This window comes from Microcebus murinus, chromosome 9 (assembly GCF_040939455.1).
Source record: "Microcebus murinus isolate Inina chromosome 9, M.murinus_Inina_mat1.0, whole genome shotgun sequence".
In the NCBI taxonomy this organism is placed as follows: domain Eukaryota; kingdom Metazoa; phylum Chordata; class Mammalia; order Primates; family Cheirogaleidae; genus Microcebus; species Microcebus murinus.
In genome coordinates, this window is record NC_134112.1 from 84,680,491 (window position 1) to 84,698,726 (window position 18,236).

Here is an 18,236-nt window from a genome sequence, read left to right on the forward strand (position 1 = left end):
AATGGGTGTGGTAGGCATCATTTGGGGGATGGACATGCTTGAAGCTCTTGACTTGGGTGGGATAAAGGTAATATATGTAGCCTAAACATTTGTACCTGCATAATATGCTCAAATAAAAATTCTAATAGAATATTTGAAAAGATATAGTTGTATATTTTCTTGGATTTAGTATGTAAACATTCAGTTCCTGCAGTTAAGGAAAGTTTTGTCTTTATTTCTTGAAAATTTAAAAGTTATCTTTTCCCTTTCCTTTCTTTTACTTTATTATATTTTGTGTAGCTGTGAACCTACAGTATAACTTTGAATGGTAGAGGCAATAGTCTCAATGGAAATGCCTCTAAAATGTTACCGTTAAGTATGATATTTTCTTTTTTTTTTTAAAGACAGAGTCTTGCCCTGTCACCTGGGCTAGAGTGCAGTGGTGTCATCATAGCTCACTGTAACCTCAAACTCCTGGGCTCAAGTGATCCTCCTGCCTCAGCCTCCTAGCTGGGACTACAGGTGCATGCCACCACCATGCCTGTCTAAATTTTCTGTTTTTTATAGAGATGGGGTCTCAGTCTTGCTCAGGCTGATCTCAAACTCCTGACCTCAAGGGATCGTCCCTCCTCGTCCTCCCAGAGTGCTGGGTTTATAGGTGTGACCTATGGCACCCAGCCTATTTTTAATTTTTAACTGATTATTTAACTTTCTGCTAGATTGGAAGCTGTAGATTGTATTTTTGTTCATTTAGATCATAACCTTAATTTTTTAGCACCTACTGTGCTACAGAGAGATTTTAAAGTTATCAACTATTTTTTTTTTAAATTATTTCCAATGCAGTGCATGTTCCAAACTATTCTTGCCTGTAGCAATGATTAGGTGTTTGCCAAATTGTAGTTTTCATTTTCTATCATTCTTTCTTCATTTACTAATTAAAATTCTACTGTGATGAAGAGCTATTTCTTCTTCATTCATTTATTTATTCATTACTTACTTGAATCAATGGTAATTCATGGTTATTTATTTTGTTCTTTGAATTGTAATCATTACCATTATTATTTATTTTGTTGCTTGAATTGCTGCTGTGTGTCACTGCTGTGGTTCCTCTTAGCTGACAGCACTAGGAAACATATATGTGTGTGTTTACATATGGGTATGTGTATATACCATACACATGTACAGATAGAAACATATATGTATACGTGGATCTGTATCTATTTCTTTCTATACATGTGTGTATGCAAGTAAAACATGAATTCACCTCCAATGCCAAATCAACCTACTGCAATTCTAGTTGTCTTCCTTTCCCTATTTCTAGCTCTTTTCTTCAATAGTGAGAAACTTGGTTCTCACTTTTTAACTTATTTGTGTAATCCCAGTATACACATAAAATAATTTCACAATTACAAATAACCTATGAAGAACAATTCATGACACAGTGAAAAATAAATTAACTTGAGCACATTATTTGTGTACAGTTCTATTTGAATACTATAAGGTATATAGTATTTAATCAAAATAGTAAAAAATCCGAAGTTACTTGGGTTGGCTCGTTTCTACTCCAGCACACTCAGTATGGTTGTGTTGTTTATTTGCAATACATTTAGGTTCATTTGTTCCTATTTTTATTTCATTTGGGTTACTCTAGGTCCTGGTTGATTTTAACTATTTATTCTGGGGGGTCATATGAAACATTATCATATTCTACATATCAGAATTATAGTACAATACAAAGTACTTAGGTGTCACTTCTCTATCCCTGTCTTCTATCTCATTCTCAGTCTCCTGTTCTATTTTATTTCTCTCCACCTTAGAGCAGTGGTCCCCAACCTTTTTGGCACCAGGGACCAGTTTCATGGAAGACAATTTTTTCATGGACTGGGGAATGGGGGATGGGGGAGGGGAGGCAGAGCTCAGGCAGTGATGAGAGTGATGGGGACCTGCTGTAAATACAGATGAAGCTTCACTCGCTGGCCCACCACTCACCTCCTGCTGTGTGGTCTGGTTCCTAATAGGCCATGGACTGCAGTATAGGTTTTTGGCCCCCGGGGGGAACACAGGCTTTGGGGACCACAACCTTAGAGGTAATCAATTTTATTAGCTTCTGCTTTATCCTTCCTGTATTTCTTTTTCACAAAAAAGCACACATATATATAATATATATATACATATATACTAATAGCTTTATTAATACAGTAATATATTAATAAAGCATATTAATATATTAATAAAGCATATTAATATATGCTTATTAAATAATAATTAAATATATTATTGTAAATATATTTATAACAATAAATTTAAAATAAATATATTATAAATTAATATAATAATATTAATAAAGCATACATACATTAATATCTTTTCTTATGCTTTTTCTTTTTTCCATGAAGGGTAGGATTCTATAGATCTTTCTTATATAAATATTTGGCTGTTTCACTTTTCAATACATCCTGGAAATAACTTCATGTTAGTTCATAGAGATTTTGCTCATTATTTTGTTATATTTTTTATTTCTCTATGTTTAGTTGCCTGGCTAATTTTTTTTTTCTATTTTTAGTGGAGATGGGGTCTCGATCTTGCTCAGGCTGGTCTCAAACTCCTGACCTCAAGCAATCCTCCTGCCTTAGCCTCACTGAGTGCTAGGATTACAGGCGTGAGCCACCACGCCCAGCCAATTTCTCTCCTGATGCTGTTTTAAGTCATGCCATATCCATCTCTCTGGCTTCTTTACCTTGCCAATTTGTTTCAAATGGTCCAGTATTGTTGGAATAGTAATGTCGGGAATAGTAATGTCAAACTTGCTGCTAATGCACATGTAGGTTGAGATGGATTCATTTCCACTACAGCTTTCAGCTCATCATTATTCACCTTGGTGTCAGGTTGCCCACGTGGCTCATTTTCAAGATTACAATCATCAAAACGGAGCTTCTCAAACCATTGACATCCTGTGCATCATTAGCCACGTCCTTCCTGAACACTTTGTTGATATTTCTAGCTGTCTGCCCTGCATTGGTTCCATGACAGAACTCATATTCAAAAATAATATGAATTTTTTACTTATCCATGGTTTTACAAAAATTGCTCTTAGAAAAAATTGAAAGATTAATCACAAACCAAAACATACTTTTGGAAGACTGAGGATGTACCCTCATGATAAAAATAAAACAAGAAGTGTCAAAGTGAAATGTCAGAGATATCGACTATTAAACTTATTCCTTAAGGAAATCAGACCCTCATACTTAATGACCTAATGTTAATAGCCTAACATTTTCATGTTTTTGGAGATGTATTCTTAGAGTAAATTTCTAGAAGATGGATAGCTGAATCAAAATATAAACTCATATGTAGGGTTTTCAAAAATTTTTTAGCTTTGGCCGGGCGCTGTGGCTCACGCCTGTAATCCTAGCTCTTGGGAGGCCGAGGCGGGCGGATTGCTCAAGGTCAGGAGTTCAAAACCAGCCTGAGCCAGAGCGAGACCCCGTCTCTACTATAAATAGAAAGAAATTAATTGGCCAACTGATATATATAGAAAAAATTAGCCGGGCATGGTGGCACATGCCTGTAGTCCCAGCTACCCGGGAGGCTGAGGCAGAAGGATCACTCGAGCCCAGGAGTTTGAGGTTGCTGTGAGCTAGGCTGACGCCACGGCACTCACTCTAGCCTGGGCAACAAAGCGAGACTCTGTCTCAAAAAAAAAAAAAAAAAAAACAAACTTAAAAAAAAAAAATTTTTTAGCTTTAAAAAATTTTAATATGGTGAAAACTCATAACATGAAATGTGCCATCTTAACCATTTCTAGGTGGACAGTTAAATGGTGTTAAGTATATTCGTGTTTTTGTGTAGCCAATCTCCAGAACTTTCTCATTTTGCAAAACTGAAATTCCATTGTCAAAGAACTGCTCCTCCTCAGCCCCAGCCCAGCTCCTGGCAATCACCATTCCCTTCAGTGTTGCTATAAATTTGACCGTGTAAATGGGATCATATAGTACTTGTTTTTTGTGACTAGCTTATTTCTCTTAGCACAATATTTTCAAGGTTAATCCGTGTTGTGGTGTGCGTCAGAATTTTCTTTTCAAAGCTGAATAATAGTCCATTGTATGTATACCACTTTTGTTTATCCATTCATCTATTGCTGGTGACTTGGGTTGCTTCTACCTCTTGGCTGTTGTGGTAGTGGTGCTGTCAGTATGAGTGTAAATATGTCCTTGAAATCCTCTTTTCAGTTCTTTTGAATATGTACCCAGAAGTAGAATTGCTGGATCATAAGGTAATTCTATTTTTAATTTTTTGGTTATCTGCCATACTGTTTTCACAGCAGTCATACCATTTTACATTCCCACCAACAGTGCACCAAACAGTTCCAGTTCTCCATAAACCCATCAACACTTGTCATTTTCTGCTTTTTCTTCTTTTAACTGTAGCCACCCTAATGGGTGTGAGGTTATATATGATTGTGGTTTTGATATGCATTTCCCTAATGATTAGTGATGTTGAACATCTTTTCATGTGCTTCTTGGTCACTTGTTTGTCATCTTTGGAGAAATGTTAACTCGGGTCCTTTGCCCATTTTTAAATTGGCTTATTATATATTGTTGAGTTTTAGAGGTTTTTAAAAATATATTCTGGATATTAGCTGTTTTTCAGATATATGATTTTCAAATATTTTCTCCCATTTCATAGGTTGTGTTTTCACTGTGTTGATTGCGTCCATTGATGCACAGAAGTTTTAAATTTTGATGTAGTTCAATTTATCTGTTTCTTCTTTTGTTGCCTTTGCTTTTCATGTCATATTCTGGAAATCCTTACCAAATCCAGTGTCATGAACCTTTCCCCCTATGTTTTCTTCTCAGAGTTTTATAATTTTAGATCTTATGTTTAGATTTTTGATCCATGTTTGAGTTACTTTTTGTATGTGGTCTGTGCTCATATATAGTTTTATTAGGTCTCGCCAAATTCTCCACTAGGAGAATAGTACCAGTTTGTATTTCCACCACCAATGTATCAGGAGTGCTTGTTTGCTGACAGAGTGTGTGTCATACTTTTTAATTTCGGCTGGTCTGATAGGTGAGAAATGTTGTCACAGTGTTGTTTAATTTTCATTTCTCTAATTATGTATGGGTTTGAACAATTTCTCATATGCTTAAGATCTATTTTTATATATTTTGTGTGAATTATATCTTTTTTTCTAATTTTATTTTTAAATCTATTAACATGCTATAATAATGGATTTCCAAATATCGAGCCAATTTACACTCTTGGAATAAATCCTCTTGATCATAGCGTATTATTTTCTCAATGTGGTATTGAGTTCTGTTTGCTAACATTTTATTTAGGATTTTTGCATTGATGTTTATGAGTGATACTATCATATGAATGAGACTGTTTTGTTTCAACCTTATGAGATTTTGATTTTAGTGTATTAATTTGCTTCATAGAGATTTTGGTTTCAATGTAATACTTTGCTTCATAAAAGGAACTAGAAAACTTCCTTCATATTCAGTATTCTAGAACAATTTATGGAACATTGGAACTATCTGGTGTTTGGAGGCTTAGGAATTTTCCTGTAACACCATTTGGGTCTGATATTGTTTTACATTTTCATTTTTTCCCCCTTTTATAATTTTGTCTATTTTCTCTGTGCAAATTGGTCTTTTGAAGCATTTTTGTCTCCAGTGAGATCTAATTTAAGATCTATATCTCCCTTGGAAATTTTCCATTTCATCTGGCTTTTCAATTTTATTTATATAGAGATCTACAAAGTATTATGGTTTTAAAATTTTGCTTTTATTTCCTTTTTGTCATTTCTTATTTTTTATTTTTCTGTTATTTCTCTTTTCTTTATCAAAGTAGTTAGCAATTTGTCTATTTTGTTAGTTTTTTTCCCTAAGAAATACCAGGAATTTGATTTATTGATTAGTTCTATATTTTGTTCTCTACCTCATTATTTTCTGCTTTTTTTTTTGTTTGTTTGTTTGAGATAGAGTCTCACTCTGTTGTTGGGCTAGAGTGCCCATGGCATCAGTCTAACTCATGGCAACCTCAAACTCCTGGGCACAAGCAATCCTTCTGCCTCAGCCTCCCGAGTAGCTGGGAGTACAGGTGTGTGCCACCATGCCTGGCTAATTTTTTCTATGTATATTTTTAGTCGGCCAATTAATTTCTCTCTATTTTTAGTAGAGAGGGGGTCTCGCTGTTGCTCAGGCTGGTTTCGAACTTCTGACCTTGAGCAATCCTCCCTCCTCAGCCTCCCAGAGTGCTAGGATTACAGGTTATTTTCTGCTTTTAACACTATTATTTCCTTCTTCGTGCTTTCCTTTATTTTGTTACTCTTTTAAAAATTTTTGCGGTAGAAATTTGTCATACATTTAATTTTTAAATTTTTACTGATAAAAATAGTGATATGAATTTTTCTCTCATCACTGCTTTAAATGTATCCCATAAACACTAATGTGGGGCTTTCATTATCATTTTTTAAAAATTGTCTTATTTTAGTTCATATTTTCCCTTTCATCCAAATGTTTGTAATAGAATAAATTTTAAATTTAAAGATAAATGGCCTTTTGTATTTGTTTTGTTTTTCTTAATACTGTCTAGCTTTACTTCTGTATAATCGGAGTATTGTTTATAATGTTTTTACTATGGCATTTATTGGTGTTTTCTTTGTGACTTAATATATGATCAATTTTTGTAAATGTTCTGTGGGTCAAGAAGCAGGTGGTTTCTTTATTATCAGCTGTAGTGTAGTGTTTAGGATTTTTATTTTTAGTGGTTGTCTTTAAATGTATACTTTTTAAAAAAATGTTCTTAATACCTTGTTTTCTTCTTTGACTTTTACTCTCTGTTTTATCCATTTTTATAGGTCTCCTTCAATTCCCATCATTGCCTATATAACAAACAATAACCTTATTCTATTTTCCTCATTCTCTCTGTTCTGATTTTTAAGTTGTATTATTTTTACTTTTTCACAAAATATTACTTTTGTGTAGTTGTCTTCTGTTTTTTCCCCACTTTTGTTCTTATCTTAAATCTATATTTAAATATTTAAAATGCTCATTTTCAGCCCTTTTGCTGAAGTTTTCCCAGTTATCTCTTGGATGAAGCTCATCATCTAATAGAGTCGTTAAGGACTCTTTGGTGCAGAATTCCCTTAATTGAAAATTTATTTTTTATAGTCTTGATACCTAAAGGGCAACTTGAATTGGTATACCTTTTTCAGTATACACGTTTACTTATTCAGTGTACACGTTTACTTATTACTTAAAAAAACACAGTTTCATTGTTGTCTTCCTTTGAATGTCTTAAGAAAATTCTGATGCCAGTCCAATTTGTTTTTTTGCTTTTATTTGATCTTTTTGCCTGTAGGCCTTGAAGATTTTTTTTATCCTAGAAATTTAATGGTTTTACATAGGATGTGCTTTAGAGTTGATTATTTTGAGTTAATTTTCCCAGATACCCAATAGACTTTTCATTCTATAGATTCAAAATTTTAAAAAATTTCTGGCAATTTAAAATTAAAAAAAATTTTTAGTTCTGTTCCATTTTTTTCTCCTTTTTCATTCCAATGCTGTTATTTTTTCTTTTCTTGTCTTCCATTTCCACTATTTTCTCTTTGATATTTTTCTTTCTCTGTCTCCACTTTATTATCTGTTGGTTTCTTGCATTTCTACACTGCTTCTTATGAAATATGTACTTGAATATAAATGGAATATTTGAGAACATTCATATTCTACCTTGGGCATTTAATAATTTATTCTACATGTCTGAGATAATTTTGTCTTTTTCTTCTCTTTTTTCTTGAGTTTTATCACTTTCTTTTCACACCTTCCTGTTTTTTTTTCCACGTCTGTTCTTAGTTTTTGATTTCTGGCTTAAGGGGTCTTTTCGTATCCCAAATTCTTGTTTGAGTACATTAATTTCATCTGGAGTGTTGCCTTCTGTAATAGTTTTCTTGTACTTTGTGGGGTTTTTTTTGTTGGAGAGAATTTACCTTTCTTGATATGTGTTGATTTTCTGTCTGTTCTGTAATACCTCAGTATGAATCTGTTCATCATTTTTTTTCTGTTCATTTTTATGGTATTGGGGTATTCTACAGGATTTTTAGCTCGTTGGCTCCCTCTTCTGTCAGTATAACAAAGTCCAGGTACATTTGTGGGTTTTCTGTTTTGGTGGTGGGGGCCGGTGTGTGGTCTCTACATTTTGGCTCTCTTGTCATCACGTAGGATCCTGAATTTTCCCTCTTTGCTTCTTTCTCTTTTAACCATCCAATAGCCCCAGGGCGTTTCTCTTTTCCTTTTTGTCTTATTTCTTTCCCAGAAGCTATGTTTTTCAAAAACTAGTCCTTAAGATTGTGCCTGCTTTTAAGTCCCTTCCCTATAGTCAGTGCTCTGATCTGCTTGGATTCTTTTTTAATATTTTGAGACTCAGGGTTGACTTTGTCTTTCTTATGATGGTTGTAGATGAACCCTAAGGTCATCACTAATTCCCTTCTTTCTTCGGCATAGTTTTTCACACCGTACCTTTGCTTGCAACAAAGCCTTGTGGCAGAACAGGGGTGGGGGCAGGAGCAGGAGAGATCACTTGCTGGGATTAGGTGTTTTTTTCCTATTTTTACTTATAGTTATTTTGGATTTTGGGCAATTTCTGTTTTCAAGTTATCCTGAGGACATGGTTTTTATGTAGTTTTGTTTATTTTTCTTATTGTTCTATATTGTTTTTGGAGGAAATATTGAGAGATGGAGACCTAAGTAGCCACTATTGTCAACCCAGGAGTTCCCAAAGCTGAAAGTCCTAAAAGTACATTTTTTTGACTATTTTTCTTCTTTTTGAGTTTTGATGTCACATTATCTCAATATGCACAACTCTGTGAGGTAGATAATATTATCTCCACTTTACAGGTGAAGAAACTGAATTCCAGCAAAATTAAATGACAGGGAGATCATACAACTGGAAAGTGAGAAATATGCTAATCAAATCTAAAATTATATGATGCCAAGCTCTTATTCTTTCCACTACATCATGCTATTTCCCTGAGAACTTGAACTTAAAAAAAGTTCATGCATTAACAAATGCCTGCAACCTAATACATTTTAGTGATTGTCAATATAAACTGTCAGTTTATTCATTTGTTCCTTGTCCCTCTTATTGAACTGTATTCCTGTTATATTTTTTGTAGCTGCTTCTTGACTGGCTTCTACTTCTTGACCTTCTAAGGTACATCATCTTTCCTATAAATGAGATAATGTAAGCTAAGTGCTATCCCATAGAAAAATGGTTCAACAGATGTCACTTTTGTTTCTTTCCTAACAGAGCTTCTATTCTGTCTCTCCTCAAAGCAGACCTACTATTATTTCCCTCTTAGGCCCATTTTTCACTTATAGAAGGACTAGTGCACAGTCGTCTTGCTTTCAGAACTCACTGCTATTCCTGTGCATAGTCTTATTCTGAGGCTGTGTAAACTCCTTGCTCCATGGAAATGATAGCCCCAAGTAGTAGTTGGCCACAGATTTTTGGCTGCATGCTTTCTGGAGTGGGGTATAATATTGTCTGTAGTTTTCTTTAAAGTAATTTAATCTGCACCTTAGGGGTGCTTAGTTAACATTTTTGAAGTACCTTAATCATGAATCTACACTCCAGGGGTAGTTAGTTAACATTTGAAAGACCCTAATCAAAATTCTATACTCCAGAGGCAACCAGTGCATCAGATATTGCTCTCAATCTGCACCAGTGGGTGCATTAATTAGAATACAAGATGTAAGAAGTAATTTTTCACTGGTGAGAGGAATGGTATTTAAGATACATAGTTGACCAAGTAAGTACTTGGACAGAGACAAGATGTGAATGTGGGATAAGGATATGAATTTGGTGAGGTCAGCAGCCTTCCAGCCTAAGCAGGACCTTGATTTGGTCCTGGGCTTGGTGCCCCTGATAGGGGATTTTGATGCTCATCTGGCCAGTGGAGCATGTTACCCCACATGGGCCGAATCCAGCTGCCTCTGCCTCCTTCTCCACCCAGAGCTCACTGGATTCATACTCTGGGTCCACTCATTGTATGCATTTCTTGTCCACAGAAATATTACTCTCAATTTTGAGCCAGACGATTCCTTTTTATTTTCTTAATTTATATTTTATGTATAATTATGTTTTGAGCAGACCGAATATCTCGAGTGTGAATTTACAGTGCCATTTTGACCAGAAGCATACAAATTGTTTTTAAATGGTAACTTTCTTATTATTTTTGACTTGAGAATATTATCAGTGTTCTGAGGCCAGGTTCTCATCTGTGGGGCAGCATTGTGGATAAGTAATTTGTTTGTTACTATAGTTGTCTAATTAGGCTTGGTAATGTTTTTGAAGGCTCTTTTTTATATCCTGTTCAAAGTGGCAGACAGTTCTTATGTTATATAGGGATATATTCTTGAATATAACATGTAACTTAAGTTATGTAGGTTGAAATTACATATGTGAACTTTGCATAATTTATATATCATGCATTGTATAAGGAATGACATCTACTAAATTTCTATAGTAAACCCTGCTATTGTCTTATATCTTAACTAACATGTATAATATAAATGAAATAATTCAATAAAAAGTTGAAGTGTATTATTAGGGCCCTTATTTTCTGTAGTTTGGTGACAGGTGTTTAGGTGCAGCATGTGTTACTGTTCTTGTTCTACTGAACATACTGGGAAAAGAAAGCAGCTGTGTGGACTGGTGGTCTAGATTGTTCTCCGTACTCACTGGGAGACAAAATAGTTACTTAAACAAAATATTTGGCTGCATAAATGGATTATTCAACTTGTTTATCTTTTTTTTTAAACAGGCCATCTATAATATAGGTATACCTTTAAATAGCTATAGGCCATGTAACCAGAGATGTATAGATTTAAACTATATTTACTGGAATCATGGAATTGTAGAGCTTGAAAGGGCCTCACACATCATCTGTTTAATTCTTTCAACCGGATTCTTAGTGAGACCCTCCTTTTGAGTCCTGCTTAGCCTCAACCACAGGCACGATTTATATCCACTTAGACATACATGCCTATATATCCACATCTATATATACTTAAAGGTGTGTGTGTGTGTATAATAAGAAACACCTGGGGCCAATAGGCTTTTAGTAGAAATAATTGGTTAAAGGGCATTCAAATCTTTTAATATTTAGCACTATCCCATTGGTCAGTGAAAGTCTTAAAAGCCACATTTGAGAAATCTTCACTTGTTAAGATCCTCACAACAAAAACATCAAAGATAAGGGAATTGGGAAAGGAAGTAAAGTATTTCGGGTTTTAAAGTGTTCTAAAACCTACATACTGAGTACATTTTATAGCGTGAAAGTCTGTACATTTTGTTCTAATTGTGGTGTGAGGCCTTACTGAATTTAAGTTAAATTATTTTTGCACAGGGCTTTTTCCATAAAGCACCAATAATTCTATCTGACCTCACACGGTTTTTGCGATTATTAGACTAGTCATGGTTGATTATATTATCCTTTTAAATTGCCTTTTAATTTTCAGCTGATGTAAGTGAAATAGATAATATAAATTAATTAATATTGGATCTGTTCAATGTTTATGCTCTAGGAGATTTCGGGAGACAAACAGAAAGATAAGGTTTTAACCAAATGTGCCATTTGGGGCTGTGGCATTTAATTGTACATACCTTGCTTATTTGTTGTTTTTAATGGGCTATCTGTCATATTAGTGTACATGTATGAGGCTGTATGCCACTGATCTCAGGCCTTATTGATTTAAACTAATTTACCTCATCACCAATCACTCTGTGACAGGTAGCTGTGATGTTCAGGTGGCCCCTTGAATGTGCCATGTTTGTGACTCACATGTGCTCTTTTGTGAAGAGTGTTTTTGTCTCAGCGAAATTCCTATCACATTTTTTCCTGGCTGAAGCTCTGCTTATAGTTCTGCTTATTTCCACCTTCTGACATGCTGAATTTAGAAGCCTCCTCGCTGCTAAGTACTTCCCCCCCTTGCTGTGGGGTTGGTTATGCTGGATGGAGGACTTCTGTGGCCTGAGGTGTCTAGCTTCTTTATGCACAAAACAAAACCAGGCACTGAAATGTCTATTTTTGAGTGTTACATTTGGAAATATTGGTGACTGTTTTTGATTTGCCTCAGAATTGTCATGTCATCTTTAGAGGCTAATACTTCTTGGTTTTACTCCCAATTTTATTAGTATTAAAAAAAATATATTTGTTAAATACCCTATCATGCGATGCCCTCCCATTGCAAGGAAAACCACATGCATCTGGTCATTATGTGCTTCTCTCTCCTCATGGATTTCAGGGGTTTTTTGAGTCTAGTAAGACTTACATCATGGATAAATTTGTAGAGGACTTATTCACCTAAGCACAAACTTGTATAAGTACTTATATTACGTATATAATTAAAATGCCTGTGGCTCATATTTAAGTATATTTTTTATTGTGGTAAAATATATATAACATAACACTTACCCATTTTAACCACTTCTGAATATACAGTTCAGTGGTATTAAATGCATGCATGGTGTTGGGCAACCATTATCACCATCCATCTCTGTAGCACTTTTCATCTTGTAAAACTGAAGCTCTGTACCCATTAAACGATAAGGCCCCATTCTCTCTTCCCCATCAGCCCCTGGCAACTAATGTTCTACTTTCTGTCTCTATAAATCTGACTACTCTAGGTTCCTCATAAGTGGGATCATACAGTATTTGTCTTTTTTGTGATTAGCTTATTTTACTTCACATAATGTCCTCAAGGTTCATTCATGTTTTAGCGTATGTCAGAATTTCCTTCCTTTTTAAAGCTAAATAATATTCCATTGTGTGTATATATCACATTTTGCTTATATATTCATGTGTCAGTGGACACCGGGTTGCTTCCACATTTTAATGATTGTGAATAATTACTACTATGAAAATGAATGTGCAAATATGTCTTTAAGACCCAGCTTTTAATTCTTTTAGAAGAAGTAGAATTGCTGGATATATAGTAATTCTATTTTTAAGTTTTTAAGGAACCACAACACTGTTTTTCACAATGGCTACACCATTTTACATTCTCATCCCAAAGTGCAGAAGTCTTCCAGTTTCTTAATCCTCCTCAGCACTTGCTATTTTCTGATTTTTTTTTTTTTTTTTTTTTTTGGTGCTAGCCATTGTAATGGGTGTAACATGGTGTCTCATAGTTTTGATTTACTTTTTCCTAATGATTAGTGATGTTAAGTGTCTCTTCATGTGCTTTTTGGCTATTTGTAATTATTCTTTGGAGAATTGTCTATTCAAGTCTTTTGCCCATAAGGGAGATAGAAATTTCTCCCTTATCATTGGTTCCGCTACATCTCATAAGTTTTGGTATGCTGTGTTTTCATTTTCATTTGTCTGTAAGTAATTTTCTCATTTCCTTTGTGATTTCTTCTTTGATCCACTGGTTTTTAAAGAGTGTTTTAATTTCTACAAATTTATGAGTTTTCCATTTTTATTTCTGGAATTAATGTCTAACTTTCTCCACATTTGGTTAGAGAAGATGCTTTGGATGATGACTATCTTTTTAAACCTATTGTGAATTAACTTGTGTCATAGCATATGGTCTATCTTGGAAAATGTCACAGGTACACTTGAGAAGAGTGCATGTGCTACTGTTGTGGGGTAGAACGTTCTGTATATGTCTGAAGATGTAGTTGGTTTATTGTGTTGTTTATGTCCTCTGTTTCCTTCTTTCTGGTTGTCCTATCCATTGTTGAGATTAAGTATTGAAGAACTGTCTATTTTTGCCTTCAGTTCTGCCAGGTTTTGCTTTATATATTTTGATAGTCTGCCATTAAGTATGTAAGTTTTTGTAATTGTTATATCTTCTTGCTGTATTGAGCCTTTTATTAATATATAATATCCTTTGTTGTCTCTTATAACCTTTTTTGATTTAAAGTCTATTTTGTTTTATATTAGTATAGCCACTCCTGCTCTTTTTTTGCTACTTTTTTAATGAAATATCTCTTTCCAGCCTTTTACTTTATGCTATCTACAAACACACAAATAGGCTTATAGTTGAATCATGATTTTCTTTAATCATTCTGACAGCCTCTGTCTAATTGGAGAGTTTAGTCCATTTACATTTAAAGTAATTGCTGGTAAGGAGATACTTATTTCTGTCATTTTGCTATTTTCTATATGGCTTATGGTTTTTTGCCCCTCATATGCTGCATTACTGTATTATTTTGTGTATAGTTGTTTTTTTAGAGTGAAAAATTCAAATTCCTTTCTCATTTTTCTGTTGGTATACATAGTATGACAATTTTCTTAGCGGTTACTGTGGGGATTACATTTAAAATCCTAAAGTTATAACACTCTAACTTGAATTTATGCCAGCTTAACTTCAATAACATACAAAAACTCTACTCCTTTAACAGCTGTGTCCCCATTGGTTTTAGTTGCTGATATCAGAGAAATTACAACTTTATATGTTGCATACCCCAAAACATAAACTAATAATTAATTCTTTTAAGTGCGTTAGCCTCTTAAATTATATGGAAAACAAAATGTGGATTTACAAACCAAAGTTATAGCAATAGCAACTTTTAGGCTAATAATTTTGTTTGAAAAATGTTTGTCTTTTAAATCATGTAGAAAACAAAAAGTGCAGTTACAAACCATTGTTACAGTACTACTGGCATTTACAATTGCCTAGGTTTTTACATTTATAGAGGTCATTATTTCTCCATATGGCTTTTAGTTATTATCTAGTGTTTTTTCATTTTAACTTGTGGGACTTTCTTGAACATTTGTTTCTGGGAAGGTCTGGTGGTAATGAACTTACTTAGCTTTGGTTTATCTGAGAATGCCTTAATTTCCCCCTCACTTTTGAGGGACAGTTTTCTTGGATATAAGATTCTTGGTTAACAGTTTGTAATTTTTCTTTTAGCACTTTGAATTAGCCCACTGCCTTCTGATCTCTAAGATTTCTGATGAGAAATCTGTGAATAATCTTATTGAGGACCCCTGTATGTAATGGGTTACTTCTCTTACTACTTTCAAGATTTTCTCTTTGTCTTTTGAAAGTTTGATTATACTATTTCTTGGTGTAGATTTCTTTGAGTTGCTCTTAGTTGGAGTTTATTGAACTTCTTGGATGTTATATTCATGTCCTTCATCAAATTTGGGAAGTTTTCTGCTATTATTTCTTTAAATATTCTCTCTGCCACTTTGTCTTTCTCTTCTTTTTCTAGAACTCATGTGATGTATAAGTTGGTCCATTTGATTGTCTCCTACAGGTCCTATAGGCTCTGTTCACTTTTCTTCTGTTTTTTTTTTTTTTTTTTTTTTCTGTTCTTGAGACTTGAATATTTTTATTAGGATAATAATATTGGCTGGTTTTTAAATTCTGCCTGCTCAAATCTGCCTTTGAATCCCTCTAGTGAATTTATTGTTCCAGTTATTATACTTTTCAACTTCAGAATTTCTTTTTGGTTTCTTTTTAGTTTTTCTAATCCTTTATTGATATTGCCATTTTGTTCATACATCATTTTCTTGATTTTCTCCAGTTTCTTTTAGTTCTTTGAGCATCTTGAAAACACTTATCTTAAGAGTTGTTTTTTTTTTAAGTAGACCTACCATCAAGTTTTTTTTAGGGGCAGTTTCTGTTGATTTCTTTTTTCCCACTTGAATGGGCTGTGTTTTCCCTTGTGCTTTGTATGCCTTGTGATTTTTTTGTGGAAAACTGGACCTTTGAATCTAATAATGTGGTCACTCTGGAAATCAAATTGTCTTCCTTTCCCAGGGTTTACTGTTTTTTGATGTTGTTATTGTTTTTTGTTTGTTTTGTTTTTGTTTTGAGTGTTATAGGTAGTCTCTGTCCTAAGGATCAGCCTGGGTGTTAATTTAAGGTTTTCTCAGGTCTTTTCTAAGCCTGTGTCTTTACCCGGTCATCTGCAGTCACATGGAGGTTGGAGGGTGGATGGGTAGCTGCTACAGTGCTAAGAGCTGTAATTGACCAACATTATTGCATTTTACCATCTAAGCCTTCCTGTGAGAGCTGCAAACTTTCAGTTGACTCCAGAGTTCTATAATAGTTACATCAGACAGATCTGCCAGTTCAGTTGCTGCCCAGGTGGGGAGAGAAATTCTTCATACTTCCTATTCTAGCATCTTCTTGGAATCCTACTTAAGTGCATGTTATAAGTTGGGAGACTCCTGAAAAGAAACTGAGGAGGATAGCCCACAGAGGATTCCATGTCATCTGAAGTAGAGGCTTTAGAGACTTTATGTAGCGGTTACAAGAATTTGCTCCATTTACTGGGATATTTTTATTCTTCCCTAAGTAGATTTTAATACCATTTCAATGGTGAACAACTTAGAATGGCTTGTAATGTAGCTGAGCTTTAGTCTACTAATGAAGAATACACTCATTCTATCAGGATACCACGAATTTAAAAACGTTCTATTTGTTTTGAGGGATGGAGGACAGGGGAGAATGGGGGAAGACTTTTGACTATCAGGCTCCATCTTCAGGCTTGTACTCACTTTTGCTTTTGTATATCTTAATCCAACCATTTGTAAGATGAGAGTATTATTATTTTGGGCCAGAGTTTTGTAACCTTCTGTTCTTTTTGGCAATTGTGAACCCCCTGAATTCATATGTGAAATTTTGTGCATATACATGCATTATTTGAAGGGAAAGGCCTATGGCTTTCAGTAGATAACAAAGATCTCAAGATCACCAGTCCCTCTCTCTCCCCAACACCCCACAGGAGCTAAGAACCACTGTTTTAGGTTATTTCTTCCATTTCAAAATGGTTTGAATGAAAGCTGTAGTCTAAAGATCTACAGAGGTTTTTGATACATAACATTCTTTCTCAGAAAACTTACATGGATTATTAATTAGCACAATCTGTCTCAGATAGATAATGTTATTGTAGCAGACATATGTTTAAAGTAAAATAAGAGGTTATTCTTTTGTGTTTATGAAATATCTCTTCATTACTTTTTCCTTAAAGTCTTTTCTCTCTTGTGCATATTGTTTTTCCTTTATTTTTCTTTGTCTTTTTTTAAATTTGTTTATAATTTTAACTTATTTACCTTTTTTCCTCCTACATGTATTTATAATGTCTTTTTCTCCAGCTGGTTATCACTTCTAATGAATAAATAGGAACTTAAGGCTAAGAACTGGCTCTTTAGAATTTTCCCCCAGCAGCACATATGGCATTTTAGAAACAGTGAATGCTTTGAAAATGTCATGAACCAGCGGACTCATGGCAGAAGTGGTAGTCTATGGAAAACTTCCCGTGGGTATTTACTTGCTAATTTTTAATTGCTTCTACCTCTCATTACTAGCTGATGGGTATGATTTGAAGAATATAATTGTTATTTTGTGACTCCTGGATAGTTTCTATGCAGAAATGACTTTCTTGAAAAATATTCTTTGATTCCTTTAAGGGAATAATCAAAGCAGTCATCCCATTTATCAGACTGCTGTTTTTAGATTTTATAATGGAATCTGTATCTGTTGTTATTATTTTATTTTGCAGTGAGGGAGATAAACCTGCAGGACGTCAAGGAGGATTTAGAATTGGATCCAGAGGAGAACAGCACCCTCTTTATGGGTATCCTTATCAAGGGGCTGGCCAAACTGAAGAAGATCCCAGAGACAGTAAAGGCGATTAAAGAGCGCTTGGAGCAGGAGCTGAAGCAAATTGTGAAGAGGTCTACAACCCAGGTGGCGGACAGTGCCTACCAGAGGGGAGAGAACCTTACTATGGAGAACCAACCAAGGTATGTGGGAATGCAGTTTGTGTTTTTGAGAACCCTATTTGTTGTACAATTTCTAGAGTGGGGCATAAGTAACTTATCTTCTGTTGAGGTTACTTTCTTGAACTTGAGATACTGTAGCCCATACAAACTCAGATTGGTAAAAACAGCTTGACTAGGCATAATTCAGCTCTTTGCCTTTTGACGTTATTGAGAAATTTTAAAGTCTGTTGTTCGTATTCAGATACATTGAATGAATAAATAAATTGAATGAAAGAATGTAGCAGTTATTGAGCATGTATTGAGTACTAAGCAGTGTTCAAGGCAATTTATGTATATTATTGAATTTTCATCACAACTCTATGGACTAGATATTAGTATCCACATGTTATAGTTAGGAGAAGTGGGGCTCAGAGATTAAATATTAGCTGAAGCCCATAGAACAAGTGCCTGATCTTAAAATTGAACATCAGTCCATTTGATTCTAAAATTTATGATATTTTCTTTG

General features: G+C 34.4%; 1 protein-coding gene across 1 annotated transcript in view; it reads left to right on the top strand.

Annotated features, from left to right (window-relative positions):
• Nucleotides 1–18,236, top strand: part of EXOC4 (exocyst complex component 4) — a 737,569-nt gene that overhangs the window by 66,474 nt on the left and 652,859 nt on the right. The window contains exon 6 of the mRNA XM_012739746.3: nt 17,509–17,752. Coding sequence (XP_012595200.1) covers nt 17,509–17,752 — 244 coding nt within the window. The remainder of the gene's footprint in view (nt 1–17,508; nt 17,753–18,236) is intronic.